Genomic DNA, 21,134 nt, shown 5'->3' on the forward strand with positions numbered 1-21,134 from the left:
TGCGCTGTAACTTTTCTGTGGTTCTAACCATCATAAGATATGAGACTTAATTTAGCGGGGGTGGAAATATGGAGGAAAGCTGCAGTTTCTAGCCAGTGACATCTTGCTGAACATGGTATTTGCCTGTTTATAATTCTAAAGAATCTCCACAACTAAGCAAAATAACAGTAATGAAGAAGATAATGACACTAAGGCATGATTAATCCCCAGGACCAGATGGTTTCTATCCCAGGGGTTTAAAGGATGTAACTGAGAACATTGTGGATTCCCAAAGTATAATCTTCCAAAATCCTCTTGACTTGGGAACCACTACTTTAGATTTTGAAAATTGTGCATGCCATTCTGCTCTTTAAGAAAGGTACAAGATGGAAATTAGGAACTTATGGATCAGTTAGTCTAACGTCTTGTTGGGCAATTGCTAGAGACTACAGTTAAGAATAAGGTGACTGAACACCTTGAAAATGTTCAGCTGATCAGAGAGAACCAGCATTGTTTGGTAATGGGTTAGCCATGCCTGACAGTTCTGTTGTCAGGATCTTACTTCTGCACCCCAGCTCCCCAGCTGTGATGCCCCAATAATCACCGCTTACTGACTTTTCTCCCGCTCAAACCTCTTTCGTCATGTGTTCGGGATCTAAATGGGGTTCTTCACAGTTTGTCTATTTTCCTTGAGTAAGCTTTCAAGACTGTAGTTAGTTAAAAACATTATTATTTATTTACAGCTCTATGTACACCTTCGGAACTCTGCACAAGGTTGGACTTCTCCTTCCTCCAGATCTCTGTTACTTAGTCATGTGTCATTACATCATAGTTACATCAGCATCAGATGCTTCTGATGTTAACTCTTTACATCTCCCACCAAGTCTTTATCCCAATTAGATGCATTCTCCTATAAAACCAGTCACATGGGCTGCTTTTTCACTATCTCCAGGCCATGGACCTCACTTTTTCTGCACCATCTTCCCACACAGACACACCGCTGCATCTGGCCAAGCTTGGGCTGGTGTCTGTGAGGGGCCGTTATTAGAGCGCTCTTTCAGGGCTGTCCCCTGCACATTTGTTTCCATGGTGACCGCTTCATTCACTAACAGCAGTGATGCCACCACCTGGCTTGGGCTCACAGAGCAGCACCTCCAAGACCCAGGCACAGTCTCTTCCCCGTTCCTTTACCAGGAATTCCATCACATATGGCTTTGTAAACAGTGAAGATGGAAGCATAAATTTGCAAAGAGGATTTAATAGGTTAAGTGATTGAAACCCACTTGCCACAGTTTTTTCCAACGTAGGAAAATGTGAGGTGATCTCTTTGGACCTAAAGAAGATAAAACCGGGTACCTTCTAAATGGTGAAAAACTAGAAACAGCGGAGGTCCGAGAGACTTGGGTGTCCAGGTACATGGATCATTAAACAGGTACAAAAAATAATCAAAAAGGCTAATAGAATGCTGTCCTTTATATCTAAAAGACTAGAAATAGGTAGAAGTCATGCTTCAGCTGTACAAATCCTGGTCAGACCAAACCTGGAGTATTGTTACCAGCTCTGGGTTCTGGGCACCACAATTTAGGAAGAATTACATTGGCCTTGGAGGTTTCCCCAAATGATCCTTGACTCCAAGGGTTAAATTATGAGGACAGATTACAAAAACTAATGTTGCGTTCACTGCAATTTAGATGGTTAGGAGGTGAATAGATAGGGTAAATAGAGGGAAACTACTTTGTATAGTCTAGGACCAGGGGGCACCTGTTGCTGGCTAGGTAAGCATTTATTGCCCATCCCTAATTGCCCTTGAGAAGGTTGTGGTGAGCTGCCTTCTTGAATTACTGCGGTCCATTAAGCGTAGGTACACCCCCCACAGGATTTTGACACAGCAACAGTGAAGGAGCGGCGATACATTTACAAGTCAGGATGATGACTGGCTTGGAGGAGGTGGTGGTGTTCCCATGTGTCAGCTGCCCTTGTCCTTCTAGGTGGTAGTGGTTGTGGATTTGGAAGGTGCTGTAAAAGGAGGCTTGGTGATGCTAGATCAATTGTTAATTTTAAATCTGAAATTGATAGACTTTTGTTATCCATTATTATGTCGGGCAAAGGCAGGTATATGGAGTTAGGTCGCAGATCAGCCGTCACCTCATTGAATGGTGGAAAAGGCTCAAAGAGTTGAATGGCCTACTCCTGTTCCTATGTTCCACCAGCAATTGCCACAGATATAACTCTGAAATTCATCTAAAGTAAAATTACAATGAGCTATTGCTTTTCCATTCTTGTCACCCAATGTTTGCATTCAGTGCTTCCAGGGCAGGTGGAACACAGACAGATTCCCTTGATCCCACTTCCATATGGCTTCACCTGTCTATGCTAGTTTCTGCAATGTTGGGAGTTTTGTACCATGAGGTTGTGCTGATAAGATACCAGGTTGAATTTCACATTTATGTTGTAGGTCATTTACAGCCATTAGAAAGAGCCAATTAGTTTGGGCTAGGTTTAGAGCCAGTTCCCAGAGGTGAAAAGATTGTCATGTGTAATATACCTTTCAGCCATTCTCCTATGGCCTATAATCAGCTTACTCAACTACTTTGATGTCCTCTTCATTCACATTGTTGGAACAACAGTAGAGACATAAACAAAAGGTTGGGTTCTTTCAACTCTCACTTTATCTTGTGCCTTTGGTATCAGCCATGGTTTAGCCGTAGCACTTTCATCTCTAGTCAGAATTGAAGCACATAATCTAGGCAATGCAGTACTGAAGGAGTGCTGCACTGTTGGTGATGCCATCTTTCAAATGAGACATTAAACCAAGCAACCCACGTGCCCTTTCAGATGGGTGTAAAAGTTCCCACGGCACTATTTAGAAGAAGAGCATGGTTGTTAATCCCTCGGGACCCTGGACAATATTTATCCCTTAACCGACATCACTAAAACTAGATTATCATTATCACATTGCTGTTTGTGGGAGCTTGCTGAGCGGAGGTTGGCTGCACATTTCCTACATTCTAATAATGACTACACTTCAAAAATGCTTCATCACCTGTAAAGTGCTTTGGGGGCGTCCTGAGGTTGTGAAAGGTACTTTATAAATGCGAGTTCTTTTCTTTCTTTGATGCTCTTATAAAGCAGACCATTTCCTACAATCAACCCTCTGGCTCAAGGTGCACAAGGAGTCTGGTTTGCCTCGCTCATTATTTTATCATTCCTGAGGGGGAGGGGGCCTCCTTACCTCTGATTGGGGATGAGGTGAGATAGGTGAGTAGCTGAGATTGGGGATGAGGGGAAAATGGTGAGCTGAGATCGGGGATGAGGTGAGAATGGCGAAGAGCTGAAATTGGGGATGAGGGGGAATGGTGAGGAACTGAGATTGTGGATGTGGTGAGATAGGCAAGGATCTGAGATTGGGGATGAGGTGAGATAGGTGAGGATCTGAGATTGGGGATGAGGTGAGATAGGTGAGGATCTGAGATTGAGGATGAAATGAGGCGGTAAGGAGCTGAGATCGAGGATGAGCTAGCATTGGTGAGGAGCTGAGATCAGATATGAGGTGAAATCAGGAATGATAAAGATCAGTGATGAGCTGAAGACCAATGAGGTGCAAAGATTGATGATGAGCTGAGATCGGGGCCTCTGCCAAGCACAAAAAGAAAGTATCAGCACATCCACAAAAGCGGAATAATGAAGGAGACTCTGGGTGGTACCGTGATGCTTTATTACCCCAGTTCCCCATCTCTTGCCACTAAGCAGAGACTTGTGGCTGAGAGTTATGAAACCTTTCTCCTGGAAATGGAGGGTGAGCTTAGGTAGAGTGTCAAGCTTTTTTGTCTCTTCCGTTGGTCCACTTAGCTGTTGGTTAATTGCACCGAAGTCAATAATCCTTTTATGGGAAATTCTCTCAACCTTTCTCTATGATGTAGTTGTGCCCCTATTGGAGACTGGACCACGAAATACGAGGCGGCGTGACCACAACGGTAGTCCAAGAAGGTCAGCAATAGGACAACAGCAAAATGTAGAGAACAATCGAACTGTTTCTGCAACATTCGCCAGTTCATCTCAGAGGTAAGCTTTCATTGTCCTGCACTGATAAAGCATAAATTCTATAAATCTACAATTCTAAGAATATCAAAATCATTGGTGCTGAGTATCAGCAGGCAGAGTTTTCCTTGTGCTTCCCACTCCTCGTCCCTCGCTCCTTGTTGCTCCCATTCCTTGTACCTCCTCTGACAACCCATTGTCCCTCCCCTCCCTGTCATTCCACTTGCTATACAGTGGTCCAACTATGCAAGTTCTACCAGCCATCAAATACTTGCGTAAGATGTCATTCTTTACCTGTCAGACTGGATAGTGAATGAGACCAGACTATTCATCTTTTGAAGCTATCACAGCTGATCTGATGTAAGTCAATGATGACAGGGGTGATGGGTGGGCGAGACTTGTTGCAAGATAAGATACAGATAGCTGAGATTTTGATGACGTGAAGTTTATGGAAGGTGAAAGATGGGAGGCCAGCCAGGAGAATATTGGAATAGTTAAGTTTAGAGTTATAAAGGCATAGATTGGGTTTTCAGCAGTAGATGAACTGAGACAGGGACAGAAATGGGCAATGTTACAGATGTGGAAATAAGCTTTTTTTGTGATGGAGAGGATATGGGGCTGGAACTTTATCTCGATCAAATAGGGTTCCATGATTGTGTATAGTCTGTGTCTGAAACAGTGGCTTTGGACAGGGACGGAATCAATGGCACTGGAGAAGATATATCCCAAGCTTCTTGAATTGATTTTGACCAATTAAGGCAGATTTACTGAGTTCTTCTCCCTGGCAAGGTCTCTCACCTGGGCAGAAAATCCCAGGTGTGTCACCTACAATATTCAGGTCATTGATTTTACCATTATGCCAGCTTGATCAATTGGGTGCCCTAATTCTTAAGCCAATAACATTGGCTGACACTGTTTTTAAGTTGGAAATTGATTTGACACGTCTTTTGTCTTTTGTGTGAACCTTAAATGGGATTACTTTTCACTTAGAAATTCTCTTTTATTTTTCACTTGTGAAATGGTAATTACAATTCTGATTCAGCACCTGCATGTCAGCCTCTGAGCTGAAGATGAATATCTAACTGTATATGACCATCACCCGCTGACGCAAGTAGAACTCTCCAAATACAAAGCTTCAAATCCAATTGCATATTCCTGGTATCATGCCAGAAGTAAATTGGGAGAGTGAAATTCATGTTTTTAAAAAAATAAATATCAGTCATGTGCAAGCGAACACAATACACGCTTTCCCCCATCATCTCCTGAAACAAAGGTCTGTGACCAAACTGATTGCTAATGTTTTGGCCCGGGCTTTTGCCCCAGGGCCAGGAGCAAAGGGGTGGGACATTCACCATGAACCTGACCCAGCAAAATAAGGCCCAGAAGTTGGAATTTTCGTTCTGGTGGGGGGTGGGGTGGTGCAAGCTAGATTACAAGTTGGGCCCGTTGTACAGAACGAGTGTGAAGGCTGCAGGGGCAGGGCTGAGTGGAAGGCCTGCCTCTGTGCACTGGTACTTTGTTGAAGATATTTTAAAATGATTAAAACAAAAAACAGCCCACCAGCCCTCATCCCCTTCACCCCCCACACACTCCCCACATCCCATCTATACCAACCTCTGCCACCTCAAGCTCCACACCCTCCATGGCCCCTCATACCCCATGCAACACATGCCCTCCCCACTCATCTCCTATAGCCTGATGCTAACTTAGTGCCAACTCATGCCAACCCATGTCCCCCATCCACCATCTTTTGCCCTTAATCCCTGCATGCCAATTCACCTAGTACCCACCATGGAAAACCCCAGAGCCATGCTGACATAAAATTGCTATGTCTATTGATGAAGTAATTATTTAAGGATAACTCTCATTGATAAAAATCCACTCAATATACTGAAATTCCTTCAACTAACCTTTTATGAAAACAAGCATTTCTATTCTATAGCCACTTGGAGCTGTCAATCAAACTGCTCATTTAACAAGCTGTGATCAAACTGTGATAATGTTAGGTTGTAGATCAGTCATGCAGTACAAATCCTATAATGATGACCCTACGACTTATGTCAACAGACAGAGTAGGATATCAAATAATGATTTTTTTTAAAATTCCACGCTTTAATTTAAAGCCCAGCAGAATTGAATCCCTTGATAGCTTTGACAGCTCTTTGACAGCTTTGAATGTTCTTTGACAGCTTGACAGTTCCAATGAGTTTATGCACTTTTTAAGCACAATCATGTCTACTTAAAACAATCCCAATGAGCGCCTGACCTGTTCCAAGGGTGCCTTACCTCTCCAATGGTGTCCTGGGATCATATCCAAAGGGGGTACCTTACCTCTCCAAAAGGGTATCCTGGCTATCCAAACAAATCCACAAGGGTCAGACCTGCTCTTACCTTGTTTAACCTGCACACTTCAGGTTTCAGAACCTACCTCACCAAAATCACACATGGGTGGAGACAGCTGCTGATGAATATGGGCAGCTGCCTCTATGAACCAGGAATGTGCTATTTAGAACCAGCCCCCATTCTGACCACCCCTCCCCCAAAAAACACCGTGAAAATGGCGGAGGCCAGGTTTGGTGGTGGGGCTTCCGGATTCGGACCTCTGCCAGCAGTTTTGCAAAGATGGAAAGCCTCTCTGTGTGAAAATCCGGGCCTTTGTTTTTATTCATTTATTGGAGGTGAGTGTCATTGGAAGGCCTGAACTTGCTCCTACGAGTCAACACCTATTGGGATACATGTTGCAAGTCGAGGTCCCTGGGAACTTAGAACCGCCATGAATCAGGTCTGATGGACTGGGAGTATTATTTAGAGAGATCACAAGGTGACTGGTGTGGAAATTGGAAAAAGAGTGTCACACCTGTGCAGTAGGTATTGCTATTCTGAAGTTGGGCAGAGTAGTGGGAAAAGAGAAGGTTGAGGGGTGACCTGAAAGAGGGCTTTAAAATTATGGAAGAGTTCGATAGGGTAAATGTAGAGAATACATTTCTACTTGTGTGGGAGACCAAAACTAGAGGCTATAAATATAAAAAAGGCATAAATCTAATAGAGAATTCAGGACCAACATCGTCAACCAGAAAGTGGTTAGAATGTGAAATTCACTACCCCAATAGAGAAGATACATTTAAGGGAAGATTAGATAAGGGAGAAAAAAATAGAACGATATGCTAATCAGATTAGATGAAGTAGAGTGGGAAGAGGCTCATGCTGAAGCATAAGCATAGGCATAGAATGCCTGCTTTTGTATTGTAAATAAAAATCTATATGTTTGGCTATACTGTGCTTGACTGAGAATGCTTGTTGCTGGCACTGGCAAGGATTCCATTCCCCAGAAATGACATCTCACACCTTGACGAGCACAAGAATATATAACAAAAAAAGCTTTAAAAAGAAATCCTGCTTTTGTACAGGTAGTTTACATCCTAAGTCCTAAGGAGGTCTGGATGACCAATTCCAACTTCAACCCATAGACCCCAGTTTTTAGGTGTGCTAACAACAGCTTTTGAAGTATTGCCAGCCAGGTGAACTAGCCCTCCAATATCCTACTAATTTTAGATAGCGGCGCTCACTGTTTTGTCCACTTAAATTCGTGTGAAACAATTTACAGCTCCCAGGATAATCAAGAAGTGCAGAACAATTCTTGTTCATTACATTGGGGCAGCTCCATGTGTCCAAGTGATAGTCCAAGGCATGAAGCAGCATCACACCACGATACCTCTACTGGTGCCACACATTTCTTTGTAGATGAGCTTGGTAAGTATTTTTTGGAGGTGAGTAAATACAATTCCTGTTCATAGAATGGAAACTGATGGAATGTTGTTTATAAAAGTTAGATTGAATGAAAGGTCAGACACGGTTAACAGCGTTATCAGACAAAATTTAAGATTTTTAAAAATTCTTTCATGCTGACAAGGTCAGCATTTGCTGCCCATCTCTTATTACCCTTGAACTGAGTGACTTGCTGGGCCATTTCAGAGTCAACCACATTACTGTGGAATTGAAGTTACAAGTAGGTGGGAACAGGTAAAGACAGCAGATGGGCTTTTACAACAATCAATGATAGTTTCATGGTCACCATTACTGAAACTGGCTTTCAATTACAGATTTTATTAATTAACTGAATTTAAATTCCACCACCTGAAATGGTGGGATTTGAACCCGTGTCTCTGGAGCATTAGCCTGGACCTCTGGATTACCAGTGCAATGACATTACCACTACACCATCATCTCCCCTTGAAGCAATATAAGGGGATATTAGGACAGGTCACCAAAAGATTGGTCCAAAAAGTATCTTAAAGGAGGGGAAAGAATTAGAGCAGTAAAGAGGGAGCTTGGGGAGGTATTCCAGAGCTGAAGGCATGGTCATCAATGGTAGAGCAATAAAAATCAGGAATGCTTGAGAGGCCAGAATTGAAGGAGTGCAGAGTTCTTGGAGGGTTGTATATTTGGAGTAGGTTTCAGCAGTAGGGAGAAATTTGAAAAAGGATGAGAATGTTATAATTGAGGAATTGCCAGGCAGTAGAGGGTTAAATTTGAGATGAAGGAAACGGTTAAATACTATGTCATTTCGTTCTTAGGAGCAGTAAGATCATACACATTTGGTCCTGAAAGCAGAGGTTTTGAAAATTCATTGGATCGTCCTCCAAGTTCAGAACATATTCAAAGTTCATGGTAAGTATGTCTGATTTTCACAATAGCTCCACAAATAAGATGCAATTCTGAATTGGAACATTTTAGATCAGTTCAGGGGATCAACACTCTGAAAATGAAGAGTTGTACATCGGATCAGGAGAAAATGATAAATTAATCACTGTACCCTGGATATTTTTGTCCAGCTCTTAGAAAAAGAGCAACAGAATTTGTTAAAGGTTTGTTACTGTGAATAGTGTCATATTATGCAACTCCAAAGGTCCATCAGAAACAGGGTTAAAGTGAGCTAGGATTGTCCTGTGGCTCCAGATCAATTCTTGATTGACTTGGCACAAATGGTGAGTTTAATTTTCTTGTGCAGTTCCTTGTCCCTCAACCAATGCCTAAATTAGATTAGATTATCTTGTCCTTTATTTAATTGCTGTTTGTGGGACCTCGCAAATTGTGCAGCTGTGTTTCCTACATTACAGCAGAACTATGCTTCAAAAATACTTCATTAGCAGTAAAGCATTTTGGCAAGTCCTTAGATTGTAAAAGGGGCTACAGAAATGAATGTTTTTCTTTATTTAACTGTGGCAAACATAATGAAATAATTGAAGGTTGTTTTCATGCTCACCATACTCACTAGAGAGCGCTGCATCCCCATCATTTCATATCATTGGCACCGTCCTTCACTTTGAACAAAAACCCATTAGTTCAATGGTAAATATTAATAGAGTTGTTCAAGATATGTAATTTTTTAAAAAACAAGTGTCTCCTATTTTTTCTCCCACCAACTCTCCCCCAACTCTCTCTCAGCGTAGGACACGAATGTGGATGTTGTAGTTCCCCCAAAACATCAAATGACCAGAACATCTGTTGTAGTGATGTTGATTTAGAGGTAATTATTGATCAGGGCTCGCAGTTCCCAAAGATTATCTTAAAAATGACAGATGACTACTATCTGAAAGCATGGCTTGGTTTATACTGCTTATTGGTGAGTGACCCATCCCAGTCATATGTGGGGAAGCAAAATACCACCAGTCATTCCCAACACCCACTCTTGGGGCGGTTATCCCTGTGAAATGTACTGAATATGTCTCTCTAAGACGTGCCTGTCCTTCCCATTTGTACTAAGGACTTCCAGGATATGACCCTCGCCAGTCCTTGTTAGGAGTGGGGGACACATTGTGAGGAAAGGTGTGATCACAGTGCTCCTAAACAGCATGACAAATTTAAGAGATTTCAAAATCTTGAGGAGTTTTGATAGAATAGATAGGGAGAAACTGCTTCCACAGGCAGGAAGATCGGTAACTAGAAGACATAGTTTTAAAATAGTTGGCAAAAGAACCAGAGGCAACATTAGGAAATTTTTTTTATGCAGCGAGTTGTAACCTCGAAGGCATTGCCAGAAAGGAGAGTGGAAGCATATTCAATAGTAACTTCCAAAATGTAATTGGATAAATATTTTAGAAAAAAATTACAGGGACTGTGGGGAAAGAGCAGGGGAGTGGGAGTAGCTCTTTCAAAGAACTAATACAGGTTTGTTGGGTCGAATGGCCCCCTACTGCTCTGTAACATTATATGATTCTAAATATAAGAATCTGCCCTTTTCTGGCAGAGCCCTTGATTCTCTCTGCTTTGTCTTTTTAAAATTTGCTTCTTTACTGAGGTATTCATTTTTATGTTGCCCTGTCTCTCTTAACCATTCTGCTGTTACTCATTCCATGCAGTCTGCTATCCTCAAAAGGAGGATCAACAATGAGCTTTATGATTCTGTTGAGACACCGGGGAATTGCAAGCACCACATGTGTACCTCAATAATGATTACCCCAATGATATTGTGCTTTATTTATTTGCTCTGTAATTAAATGCAAGAACTTTTCATTAAAAAAAATGAGTGTGGGTTTAAATGCCATTGGGCCTTTAATATGTGGCTGGCAGATGAACTCCACATAGCATCACTCTTCACATGTTTTTCACTGTAGGGATCATCAGTCCAACTCTCATAGTTACCCTTCAGCAGATGGACACAGGGCAGAAGGGACGGTGGATGAGCCACCCCATCAACAGCAGCCAGTCGTATTGCAGAGAATGCGAATTAGAAGATACTCAGAAGCACGGCAGGTAGGCAATGGGTTGTCCAGAAATGAATTCCAAATACCTCATTGTGTCAAAACAAAATAATCGAAGATTTGTAAACCCCAATGAAGATATGCCCATGGACGTTATCTCGCTAGATGCTAGAATGCTAGAAATTAAACATGCCTTTTACAATTTGAGATATATATTCCAACTTTAAAAATAATCCTTCAAAGCAAAAACATTGCAGGTGCTGAAAATCCAAAATAAAAATGGAGCAGGTCAGCCAAGTTCATCAATCTGAAGTGTTAACTTGGTTCCTTTCTAACAGATACTGCCTGACCTGCTGAGTGTTTTCAGCATTTTGATTTTAAAAAATTGCTTTTGCTTAATTACTCATTTCATTAAAAAAATCACCAACTGTAAACTGAATGAGTTAACTATTGGTAAGCAAGTGTGGTAATCGGTGTGGCCCCTTGGCTTAATGTCACTTTCTATATAGCCGGGTTCGACTGCCTTATATGTTCCTCCTCCCAGTGTTAAAATAAATACTCCTACTGCACTTAACAACATTATTTCTCAAAACTCCTGGATCGTGGATCTTTTTGTTATCTCTTCCCCTTACAAACTCCTGGCTTTTAAACCAGAAGCTTGACATCACTTAATCACTCTGCGAGATCATTTTAAATTTGTGTGAAACAGGTTAACAGCAAGTTGAGAGCATGGTCTGCATCTCTCCCCATTTCAAAGCCAATTAAAATTAAAAATGGGTAGAGATATAAAATGGGCTGCCAACTCAGTATCACCCATTTCATATGATTGCACTAAGTCAAGATCCACCCCTATGTAATTACTTGATGCATGTATTGTGCATGGTTCTTTTGAACATTGATCATGCCCTGAACCACACAGCTCCTTCATTTTCTCAACCATCAAGTCAAATTTTCCCAAGTCAGCAGTTTTATTTTCTCCAGTCACTTGTGAGCTTGCGATGTGTAAACCCCATCACCGCATCACCCATTAGGGAATGCTGTTTGCCTGATATGGCCTCTCTCTCCCAGAGGGCCTGACCCCACTAAGCGAAGCTTTAAAAGCTTGGGTTGGCAGGTCAGCAACAGTCAAGGTTTAAGGATCCTCAAGTAATTGCAACAGCAACTTGCATTTATATAGTGCCTTTTCCATAGCAAAACATCCCAAGGCATTTAATGGGAATGCTACCAAGCAAAATTTACACCAAACCACATGAGGAGATATTAGGACAAGTGATAAAAGCTTGGTCAAAAAGGTAGCTTTTAAGGATTGTCATAAAGGAGGTGGGAGAATTGGAAAGGTGGAAAGGTTTAGGGAGGGAATTCCAGAGCTTAGGACCTTGGCAGCTGCAGTAATGCTGCGAATGATGGAGTGAGTTGAGCAGGGGAAGCACAGTAGGCCAGAATTAGAGGAGCGCAGAGATCTCAAAGGGTTGAGGACTGGAAGAGATTACAAAGGTAGAAAGGAGCAAAGTAAAGCTAGAGATTAACCAGTTAAGATCCTGCACTTTACCAGCACAGAGCATTGTAAGCTGCCAAATAGGATCTCTCTACTTATCAGGGCATTGACTTATCTGGTGTCAAATAAGAAGGATCCAATCTCTCAGTGATAAAGATCAACCATCTGAGTAATATCATTAGCTAGATCTGTGTCGACTTGCTGAGGATCAATTCTGTTCCAATGATCTGTTATTTGAAGCCAGCTAGACCCCAAACAGACCCTCTTTCCCCCCCTACAGAAGTCCAAGAGCAAGTTGGTTATTAGATTTGGATGAGCTGAATGAGACAGGTGTGGACATAATGTTCCCTCAAGTTCCATGGTCAGTGGGATGAAGCTTCAACAGCAGATATTTGCCTCTCTACAGCCCCCACACAATAGAAACTGAACCACAGATGTGTGTGTACATGCGTCCCATCTAAACTCCCGTGAATTAAAAAAGGAACTCTAGTTTCTCGCACTATCCCCACATCTCTTAATTCCCTCAGTGTCCAAAAATCTATTGATCTCAGTCTTGAATTTACTAATTGACTGAGAATCAACAGTCTCTCTGGGGCGGAGAATGTCAAAAATCTAGAAACCTCTGAGTGAGGAGGTTTCTCCTCATCTCAGTCCCAAATGGCTGACCCCTTATCCTGACTCCGTGACCCCTCATTCTAGTCAGAGGAAACAACCTATTGGTAGGTGAGATAGAACAATTTCATTTCTAGGTAATATGGGTAAAATAAAACTCAATGAGTCACTTAGAGTGGGAGTAGCTGTGTATTTTGGATGGTTGTTCTAATTTTATGTTTCTACTTTATCCTTTTATCTCTCAAGGGCGGGACTGGGAATCGTGAATCAACTGTTAAAGTAATAGAAGAGAAGTCCAACTGCAGACAGTCCTACAGGTTTTGGATTTTACCTGGCAAGTGGTTGGGGATTTGTTACGATCGCCTGGCTTTACTGACTTTACTTGACAGGTATATGTCCTTCTTGCTTTTAAAGCTGTATGATTTCATAGCAACTCTGCATTATTACGATCCATAAGAAATAATAATGTTGCAAATGAAGCAGTCCGTGTCCATGTGCAGAAAGACCCTGACGACATTCAGGCTTGGGCTGATAAGTGGCAAGTAACATTTGTGCCACACAAGTGTCAGGCAATGCCCATCTCCAACAAGAGAGAGAATCTAGCCATCTCCCCATGACATTCAATGGCATTACCATCGCCTAACCCCAATCTGTCAATATCCTGGGGTTTAGTATTGATCAGAAACTGAACTGGAGCAGCCATACAAATATTGTGGCAACAAGAACAGGTCAGAGGCCAGGAATTCTGCAGCGAGTAACTCACCTTCTGACTCCCCAAAGCCTGTCCACCATCTATAAAACTCAAGTCAGGAGTGTGATGGATACTCTCCACTTGCCTGGTCGAGTGCAGCTCCAGCCGCACAAGAAGTTTGACACCATGATGCCTGCCTTGAGCTTACTAGTTTAAACTTCTGATCCCTTATCCCACTTGGAACTGGAGTTAATTGAAAGCAAGTTTCTAGATTAACTTTTTCATTCAATGGCAGAGTTATGGCAGTCGATTGAGGAACCACGAAGGAAGCTCCCACCGAGAGCTCTCACATGGATCGTGTGATTGTTTCATGACTCAGTACATCACAAAATCCACAAAGGCATTGCTCATCTGGACCTGGTAATTGTAAATGATCTAACCAACACACTAGATGTGGGAATCAAGACACACTGGGAGGGCAGTGACAACTGAATGATTGACTTAATTTTCTCTGGAATTCAGTAAAACCAAAGATACAGGAGCCAGGGATCTTGTAAACATCAATGAGATCATATTTTCAATATTTCCTTTCAGGATTCAATTTTCTCTGGTCTTTCCTTGCTAATCACCTGAATCCCCCACTCAGTCCCACCCACTCAATCTTCCCAATCAATTTACCCCCCCTCCCATTCAATCCCCCTACTCAGTATCACCCACTCAGTAGCCCCCTGCAATGTAATTTCTCTAACAAGTGCTTGTTGTTTTCTGTTTCTCAGCCAGTTTGTTTCCATATTCCAATTCATGTATGGGCAACCTTATGCATTTAAAGGTGTTCACTTGTTCTCTGTTGAAGTGTTGTTGTACACTAATCTCCCCTGGGCAATTTGTTGAGGTTGTTCCCTCATACTTTTTAAATTAAGCCCATTTAAAATTATATACAGTGCCTAACTCCTGTATCTTTGACTGCACTGAATTCCATGGCTTTCTCAATCAGCTGCCAGAACTCCAGATACACTGCGTTAAAAAGAATTACCATCGAGTTTATAGCGACTGATCAGGAGAATGACAGAGGAGATTCTCCCCACCTGACATTCAATGGCAAATCACTGAAACCCCCGCTATCAACATCCTGGGGGTTACCATTGACCAGAACTGAACTGGACTAGCCATATAAATACTGTGGCTACAAGAGCAGGCCAGAGGCTAGGAATCCTGCAGCAAGTAATCCATCTCCTGACTCTCCAAAGCCTATCCACCATCTATAAGGCACAAGTCAGGAGTGTAATGGAATACTCTCCACTTGCCTGGATGAGTACAACAACACTCAAGAAGCTTGACATCATTCCAGACAAAGCAGCTTACTTGATTGGCACTCCATCCAAAAATATTCACTCCCTCCATCACTGACGCACAGTGGCAGCAGTGTGTACCATCTTCAAGATGCACTGCAGGAACTCACCAACGCCTCTTAGATAGCACCTTCCAAACCCATGACCGCCACCACCTAGAAGTTTCCCTTCAAGCCACTCACCATCCTGACTTGGAAATATATTGCCGTTCCTTCACTGTTGCTAGGTCAAAATCCTGGAACTCCCTACCTAACAACACTGTAGGTGTATCTACACCACATGGACTGCAGTATTTCAAGAAGGCAGCTCACCACTACTTTCTCAAGGGCAATTAGGGATGGGCAATAAATGCTGGCTTAGCCAGCGACGCCCACACCCATGAATGAATAAAAAAAACTCCAAACTGCTTTGTGTATATTAAGCAAACTGAAGCCTCCCATTTAAATAAAGTCCCACCATTTGCGGCTTCCTTGTTCGTGAATTCACTTATCCGCACTTTTTACTTTGTGGACAGCATAGCATGAGCAATGCTCGCTTATCCGCGGTTTCTTCTCTCTTTTCCTGGGGAGAGCGTCCAATGCTACAATAACGGCTCTATCCAATTTTAATTCTTCACTAGCATCTAATCTAACTCTATACTTTTGGGCAGAAATTTTAGGTCGGCCCACCAGCGTGAAGCACGTGCTGAAATGCTCAGCGCCGCTAGGGTGGGGGCGGGAGGAGAGCAAGTGCTGACGTAAGTGCAGGCACAGGCAAGCGCTAAATGAGAGCTCCCTGACGGCAGAGAGCTGCCTCAGGGAGCTGTACACTTGAAAACAATCAAATAAAGTTTTTTAAAACCAGGAAAAAAAATGTCCAAGCATCATAATCAGTCACCTGAACATATACATGATAAAAATGCAGTCCATAAATTTTTAGTTTTTTTATTTAATAACGGAAGCCTCATCCCGCCCTTGAATGAGGTTTCATGAAAAATGCAAAGTCCGTCTGGCCACTTCACCCATCCGCCAACCGTAAGGTTGGACAGACCACAAAAAATCAGAGACAAAAGCAACTTTAATTACACTAATTGGCCTCTTAATTGCTGGCGGGTGCGATTCCGACTTTTGCACGCACCTGCCGACTGAAATATCGCGCGAGTGTAGGACGACATCGGGACACTCACCCGACATCATCTTGCACAATTTCGCGTCTGATCAGGCCAAGCACGTGCCCGCCCGCCGACCTAAAAATTCTGCCTTCTGTGTTTTATAAACCTGTCCCCTAGTTTTCCCATCCCTATAATTCTTAACCAACCCTTTAGAAAGAATTCAAGGAATCCATGCATTTTGCATGCTTTGGTAACCTCTTGCCAAGAGTGATGACACTATGCTCGGAGGCTCCCCCACCGGACCTATACAGGTACTGCACCACATTTTTGTTGGAGAGCCCAGTACTGCACTCGCATGGTTGGAACAGATCTTACTGAATCCTATTTAAAAACACGTTCTCCCTTCGCGATTTCGCCATTTGCAAGATATCGTGGGAACGTAATCCACGCGAGTGGCAGGACTTTACTGTAACTTAGGAGCAACATTCGAATAGCATTTATTGTATTTTCACAGGAATCAGGAGATTGGAGAAAATGTATTAGCGGTTTGCTTGGCTGTTCTTGTTGCCCTTCTTGGATTTAATCTCCTTAACCAAGGATTTTTCAAGGACCTGTCGGTCTTCCACTTCTGCCTGATTATTGCAAGTTGTCAGTACTCCCTGTTAAAAGTAAGTGTAAATTTTGTGTCCTGTTCCTGATTTGAATGGCGATAATGTGTCACAGCTCTTGACTACTGTTTTCTTGTCCTGTTTCAGAGTGCTCAACCTGATCCTGCATCACCCGTACACGTGAGTTACGAAAACCAGACTTGAAGGGCAAATACCTGGAATTCAACTCAAATACTTTTAGCTGATTGAAAGGCATCCATGTGATACCACCTTTCCAGAATAACGATCCTACCACCTCCCTATGACACTACCTAGCTTCTTCTTGGCCTCAGCTACTTACCCTGTTTCAGTGGATCACTTTCTGGCTGATGTAATTGTCCTGCAAGCCCCTGTTAGATTGAGGCCATCTCTTAGCACATGATAGCCCAAGGTAGACTTGCCAGATTCAGGGTGGGGTTGACAACTCTGGTTAGACATATCCTACTGGTATCATCACATGATCATCTGCCTCCATCCACACCACCCCCACACCTCTACCATTGGCCATCTGACAGGTCTGTCTTCACAGTGCCTCACCCCCAGCATTCCCGCTATTGCTCACCCGACATGTCCATCATCGCGATACCCAACTCCCAGCCATTTAAGAAGTGTGCAGACTCTTCATTATGCAATTTGATGAATTTTGAATGTCAATCAGAAAGTCTGTACCGCTGAAATATAAATTTGTTGTTTCCCCGACATTGGCATTTTCTTGTGAATTGTCCTGATGAGTGCAAGATGAAAAGCTTCAACAAAAAATAACTTTTCTTTAGCAATACTCAAGTTCTGTACTACCAAACAACAAAAAGCCTGTTTCCCATCTTAGATAGTTTGATTGCTAATAACCAATTTTTTTCAAAGAATTATTTTTGAAAACCACACAATTTTTAACTCTCATCCCCAACCCCTGATTTTTCTTCTGGGAATTTGGCTCACAGCAAGTGTTTTAGAGAGTACTCTTCAGCTCCTGGACTCCAGGGCAATCCTGGAGCATTGGCAACCCTCGACGTAGGTGATTGACAAGGCTGTATTTATTGCCCATCTCACATTGCCCTTAGGGCATTTCAGAGCCAACCATGTAGAGTAGAACTGGAGTCACAGGTAGGCTCTGACAGGATATGGAGATCAGGTTCCTTTCCCCAATGGGCTGTAATGAACCAAGTGGGTTTTCACAATGGTCTGGGGAATTTCAGAGCTATCTGATCTGCTGCCAGCTCACATCACCGGATTTATGGAATTCAGTTCCATAACTCGCCATCCTGGAGCTTGGACTCAGAATCTCTGGGTCCAGTGTCATAAACAACCGTCAAGAAATACTTACCTTGGATTATCATAACCTCGATTTTCCCTCTTCTCCTGCTGTCCTATGTAATCTGATTTGCACATGGTAACTAACCCTGCATTTCGTGACCATATTGAGCAATAATGTGAAACTGATGGGGAGATAGTGGGTGTTCTGGTGGTGTGCAGAAGAGAAATTTGTGCATGAGTTTTGAAGGAATGGAAAGGGACTCCTGTTTTGCAGAGCTCAGTGGTGTTGTTAATAATTAAATCATAATGTAATTATTCCTAAAATGCTCTATATGTAAGGGTAGACTTGCATTTTCAATGAAGAGAAAAAACAGGCAGGAGTAAATAATGCACAATGGATATATAACAGATAGATGTAAAACAGACAGAGAGTATATAATGAGCAGAGATGTAAAATGGGCAGATGTAAAACAGGGGTTGAATAAAATGGGGTATATGACAGGCAAGTGTAAAGGGCAATGTGGAATGGTAGCGTGTATAAAGGGAAGGAATGTATGATGGGTAGGGGTGTAAAATGGAGGTGTATAACAGTTAGGGCTATATAACTGGCAAAAAGGGAGTATATAATGGCTAAGCATATAAGAGGGGTTGTTTAATGGCAGAGTTTTTACGAGCAGGGTTGTATAATGGGTGGAGTTGTATAGCATGTAGGGTGGGGTTGAATTATGGGTGTGGTGTCGAACAGGCAGGTGTACAACAAGCATGTATTATAATGGTCAGATGAATGACAGTTGGGTGTATAATGGGCTGGGGTGTACAGTGGGTGTGTTGCAATATGGACAGGATGTATAATGGGTGGATGTGTAATGGGTGGAAAAAATAATGGGCCATGACAGTGTAATGGGTAGGGTGTACAGCAGCTGTGCTGTATTATGGGCAAGATGAACAATGGTGGGGTATAATGGACAGACCTATAGTGAGCGGAGGGTGTATAATTGGCGGGTGTATAATGCGCAGTTTATAACACTTGGGGGTGCGTAACAGGCAGGTGGATAACCAGCAGGTGTATAATGAGCAGCTGAACTGATATCACCCAAAGTGAAAATCTACCCCACAATTTTAAAAGGGATTTTTCTTTTCAGATTAATGTTTCAACTCTAAAGTGGTCCTGATGTCTGATTTGCAAGGCCCCTAAAGCCCGTAACCTGATCAGACAGTTTTCAGATCACACTGATCTCTCCACAGTGCCGAGTCCTCACTGTGTAACAGTTGATGGAGACGAAGAACCTGAGAGAAGTGGGGCCAGTGGCTTCTAATTAACAGCACCTTGCATTTATACTCTGCCTTTAACATAGTAAATAGTCCCAAGACACTTCACAGGAGTGTTATCAAAGTTTGATACAAAGCCACATAAATGGCTTAGGACAGGTGACCAAAAGTTTTAAAGAGCATGGTTTACAAAGGGAATTCCAGAGTTTAGGGTCTATGCAGCTGAAGGCACAGCCACCAATGATGGAGCGATTAAAATCGGGGATGCTCAATACCAGAATTTGGAAAATCGCAGAGGATTACAAAGATAGGAAGGGGGATTTGAAAACAATTATGAGAATTTTAATATCGAGGCTTTGTCATATTGGGAGTCAATGTAGGTCAGCAAAACGATGGGCGATGGTTGAACAGGACTGGATGTGAGCTAGGATACAGGTAGCAGAGGTTTGGATGTTTAAATCTATTTTAATGTCACAATGCAGAACGTGGTGCAGAAAACTGTTAACAGCAGCTCAGTTTATATCCGAGTGTACAAGATAGAATAACACCAGCAGCAAGAAAGAGTTGAACAGATTCCTATTCTTATGAATTCTGACCTTTTGCATGTAGCAGCACTGCCTGTCACAGTAGGCAATATATGTTTATTCAGAGAGATACAGAGTAGAGTAAGAATTGTCTCAACATCAGTATTTATAATATTGCAATACAGCATTGGACAGAGACATTGCTGTGAGCCACTGTAATCTTGGTAAGAGCAGAGAGTTTGTGAGATTCTGCACTTCCCAAGGCAGCTCAGTTGAGAATGATTAGATCAAATGTGATTTTTTTTTTTGAAAGAGGCATTATTACTGTTAGAGCCTTTAAAAGAGCCCAATTTCAAAAAACCCAAATTAGTGAATCTTTACTTTTCTGCAATTTCTGACATTCAGCAGATGCTGGATCCTAGGATAAAATTATTGCTGTTTACTTCCCTTTATTTGGTAGATAATCTCCCTCTGAGCTGTCAGCCATGGATCAGTGAGTAGCACTGTTGCCTCTGAGTCAGACTGTTGTTTGTGGGTTTGTCCCACTCCAGGGGTTTGACCACAAAATCTAGCCTGGGTCTACCTGTGCAGTACTGAGGGATTGCTGCATTGCTGGGGGTGTGTTTTTCAGATAATATGTTAAGCTGAAGTCCTGTCTGCTCTCTCAGGTGAATGTAAAAAGTCCCATAGCACTATTTCGAAGAAGCGGACGGGGGTTCGTCCCAATGGTCTGCTGGCCACTGTTTATCCCTTAACTAACAGCACTTAAAAAAAAACAGATCATTGCTGGTTTTTGGGATCTTGCTATGCACAAATTGGTTACTGTATTTCTTACACTACAGCAATAAGTACACTCCAAAGGTACTTCACTGGCTATAAAGAATGTTGGGATATCCTGTGTTTGTGAAAGGTACTGTATAAATTCAAGTTGTTGAGGCTGGGGGTCAGCTGAAAATTTCAAAACAGATCAATGAATTTTTGTTCAGCAAAGGTGTTAAGAGTTAGAGAACCAAGGTGGGTGGATGGAGTTAAGATACATATCAGCTGTGAACTAATTGAATAGCAGAACAGGCTCAGGGACCTACTCCAGTTAATGTGTAACAGACTCAAGGGGACGAATGGCCTCTTCCTACTCCTGTGTAACAAGCTCGAGGGACTTGTGACCTCCTCCTATTCCTGTGTAACTGGCTCAGTTGGCTTAATAACCTCTTCCTGTTCATGTGTAGCAGGTTCGAGGAGCCGAATAGCCTCCTGTTCAAGTGTAAGAGGCTTGAGAGGTTCAGTGGCCTCCTGTTCATGTCTGACAACCTGGAGAGCCTGAATGATGTGCTCTAGTTCGTATGTTTTGAGCTGCAGAGCTGCCTTAGTATCTCAGTGAGTAAACGCTGAGTTATATCAACCAAAAGAGCCCCAGTTTGATCTCTGGTCTTTACTAATCTCAGACTGGGAGGTGGTGGGCACAGTACACAGGCCCCAGTGTCCCTGATG

General features: G+C 42.5%; 1 protein-coding gene across 1 annotated transcript in view; it reads left to right on the forward strand.

The window, feature by feature from the left end:
- The window catches only part of LOC144680701 (pecanex-like protein 2), a 211,603-nt gene that overhangs the window by 56,466 nt on the left and 134,003 nt on the right, over positions 1 to 21,134 (forward strand). The window contains exons 6-12 of the mRNA XM_078541957.1: positions 3,900 to 4,041; positions 7,622 to 7,767; positions 8,592 to 8,685; positions 10,632 to 10,770; positions 13,072 to 13,214; positions 16,470 to 16,623; positions 16,711 to 16,743. Coding sequence (XP_078398083.1) covers positions 3,900 to 4,041; positions 7,622 to 7,767; positions 8,592 to 8,685; positions 10,632 to 10,770; positions 13,072 to 13,214; positions 16,470 to 16,623; positions 16,711 to 16,743 — 851 coding nt within the window. The remainder of the gene's footprint in view (positions 1 to 3,899; positions 4,042 to 7,621; positions 7,768 to 8,591; positions 8,686 to 10,631; positions 10,771 to 13,071; positions 13,215 to 16,469; positions 16,624 to 16,710; positions 16,744 to 21,134) is intronic.

This window comes from Cetorhinus maximus, chromosome 5 (genome assembly GCF_964194155.1).
Source record: "Cetorhinus maximus chromosome 5, sCetMax3.hap1.1, whole genome shotgun sequence".
Classification (NCBI taxonomy): domain Eukaryota; kingdom Metazoa; phylum Chordata; class Chondrichthyes; order Lamniformes; family Cetorhinidae; genus Cetorhinus; species Cetorhinus maximus.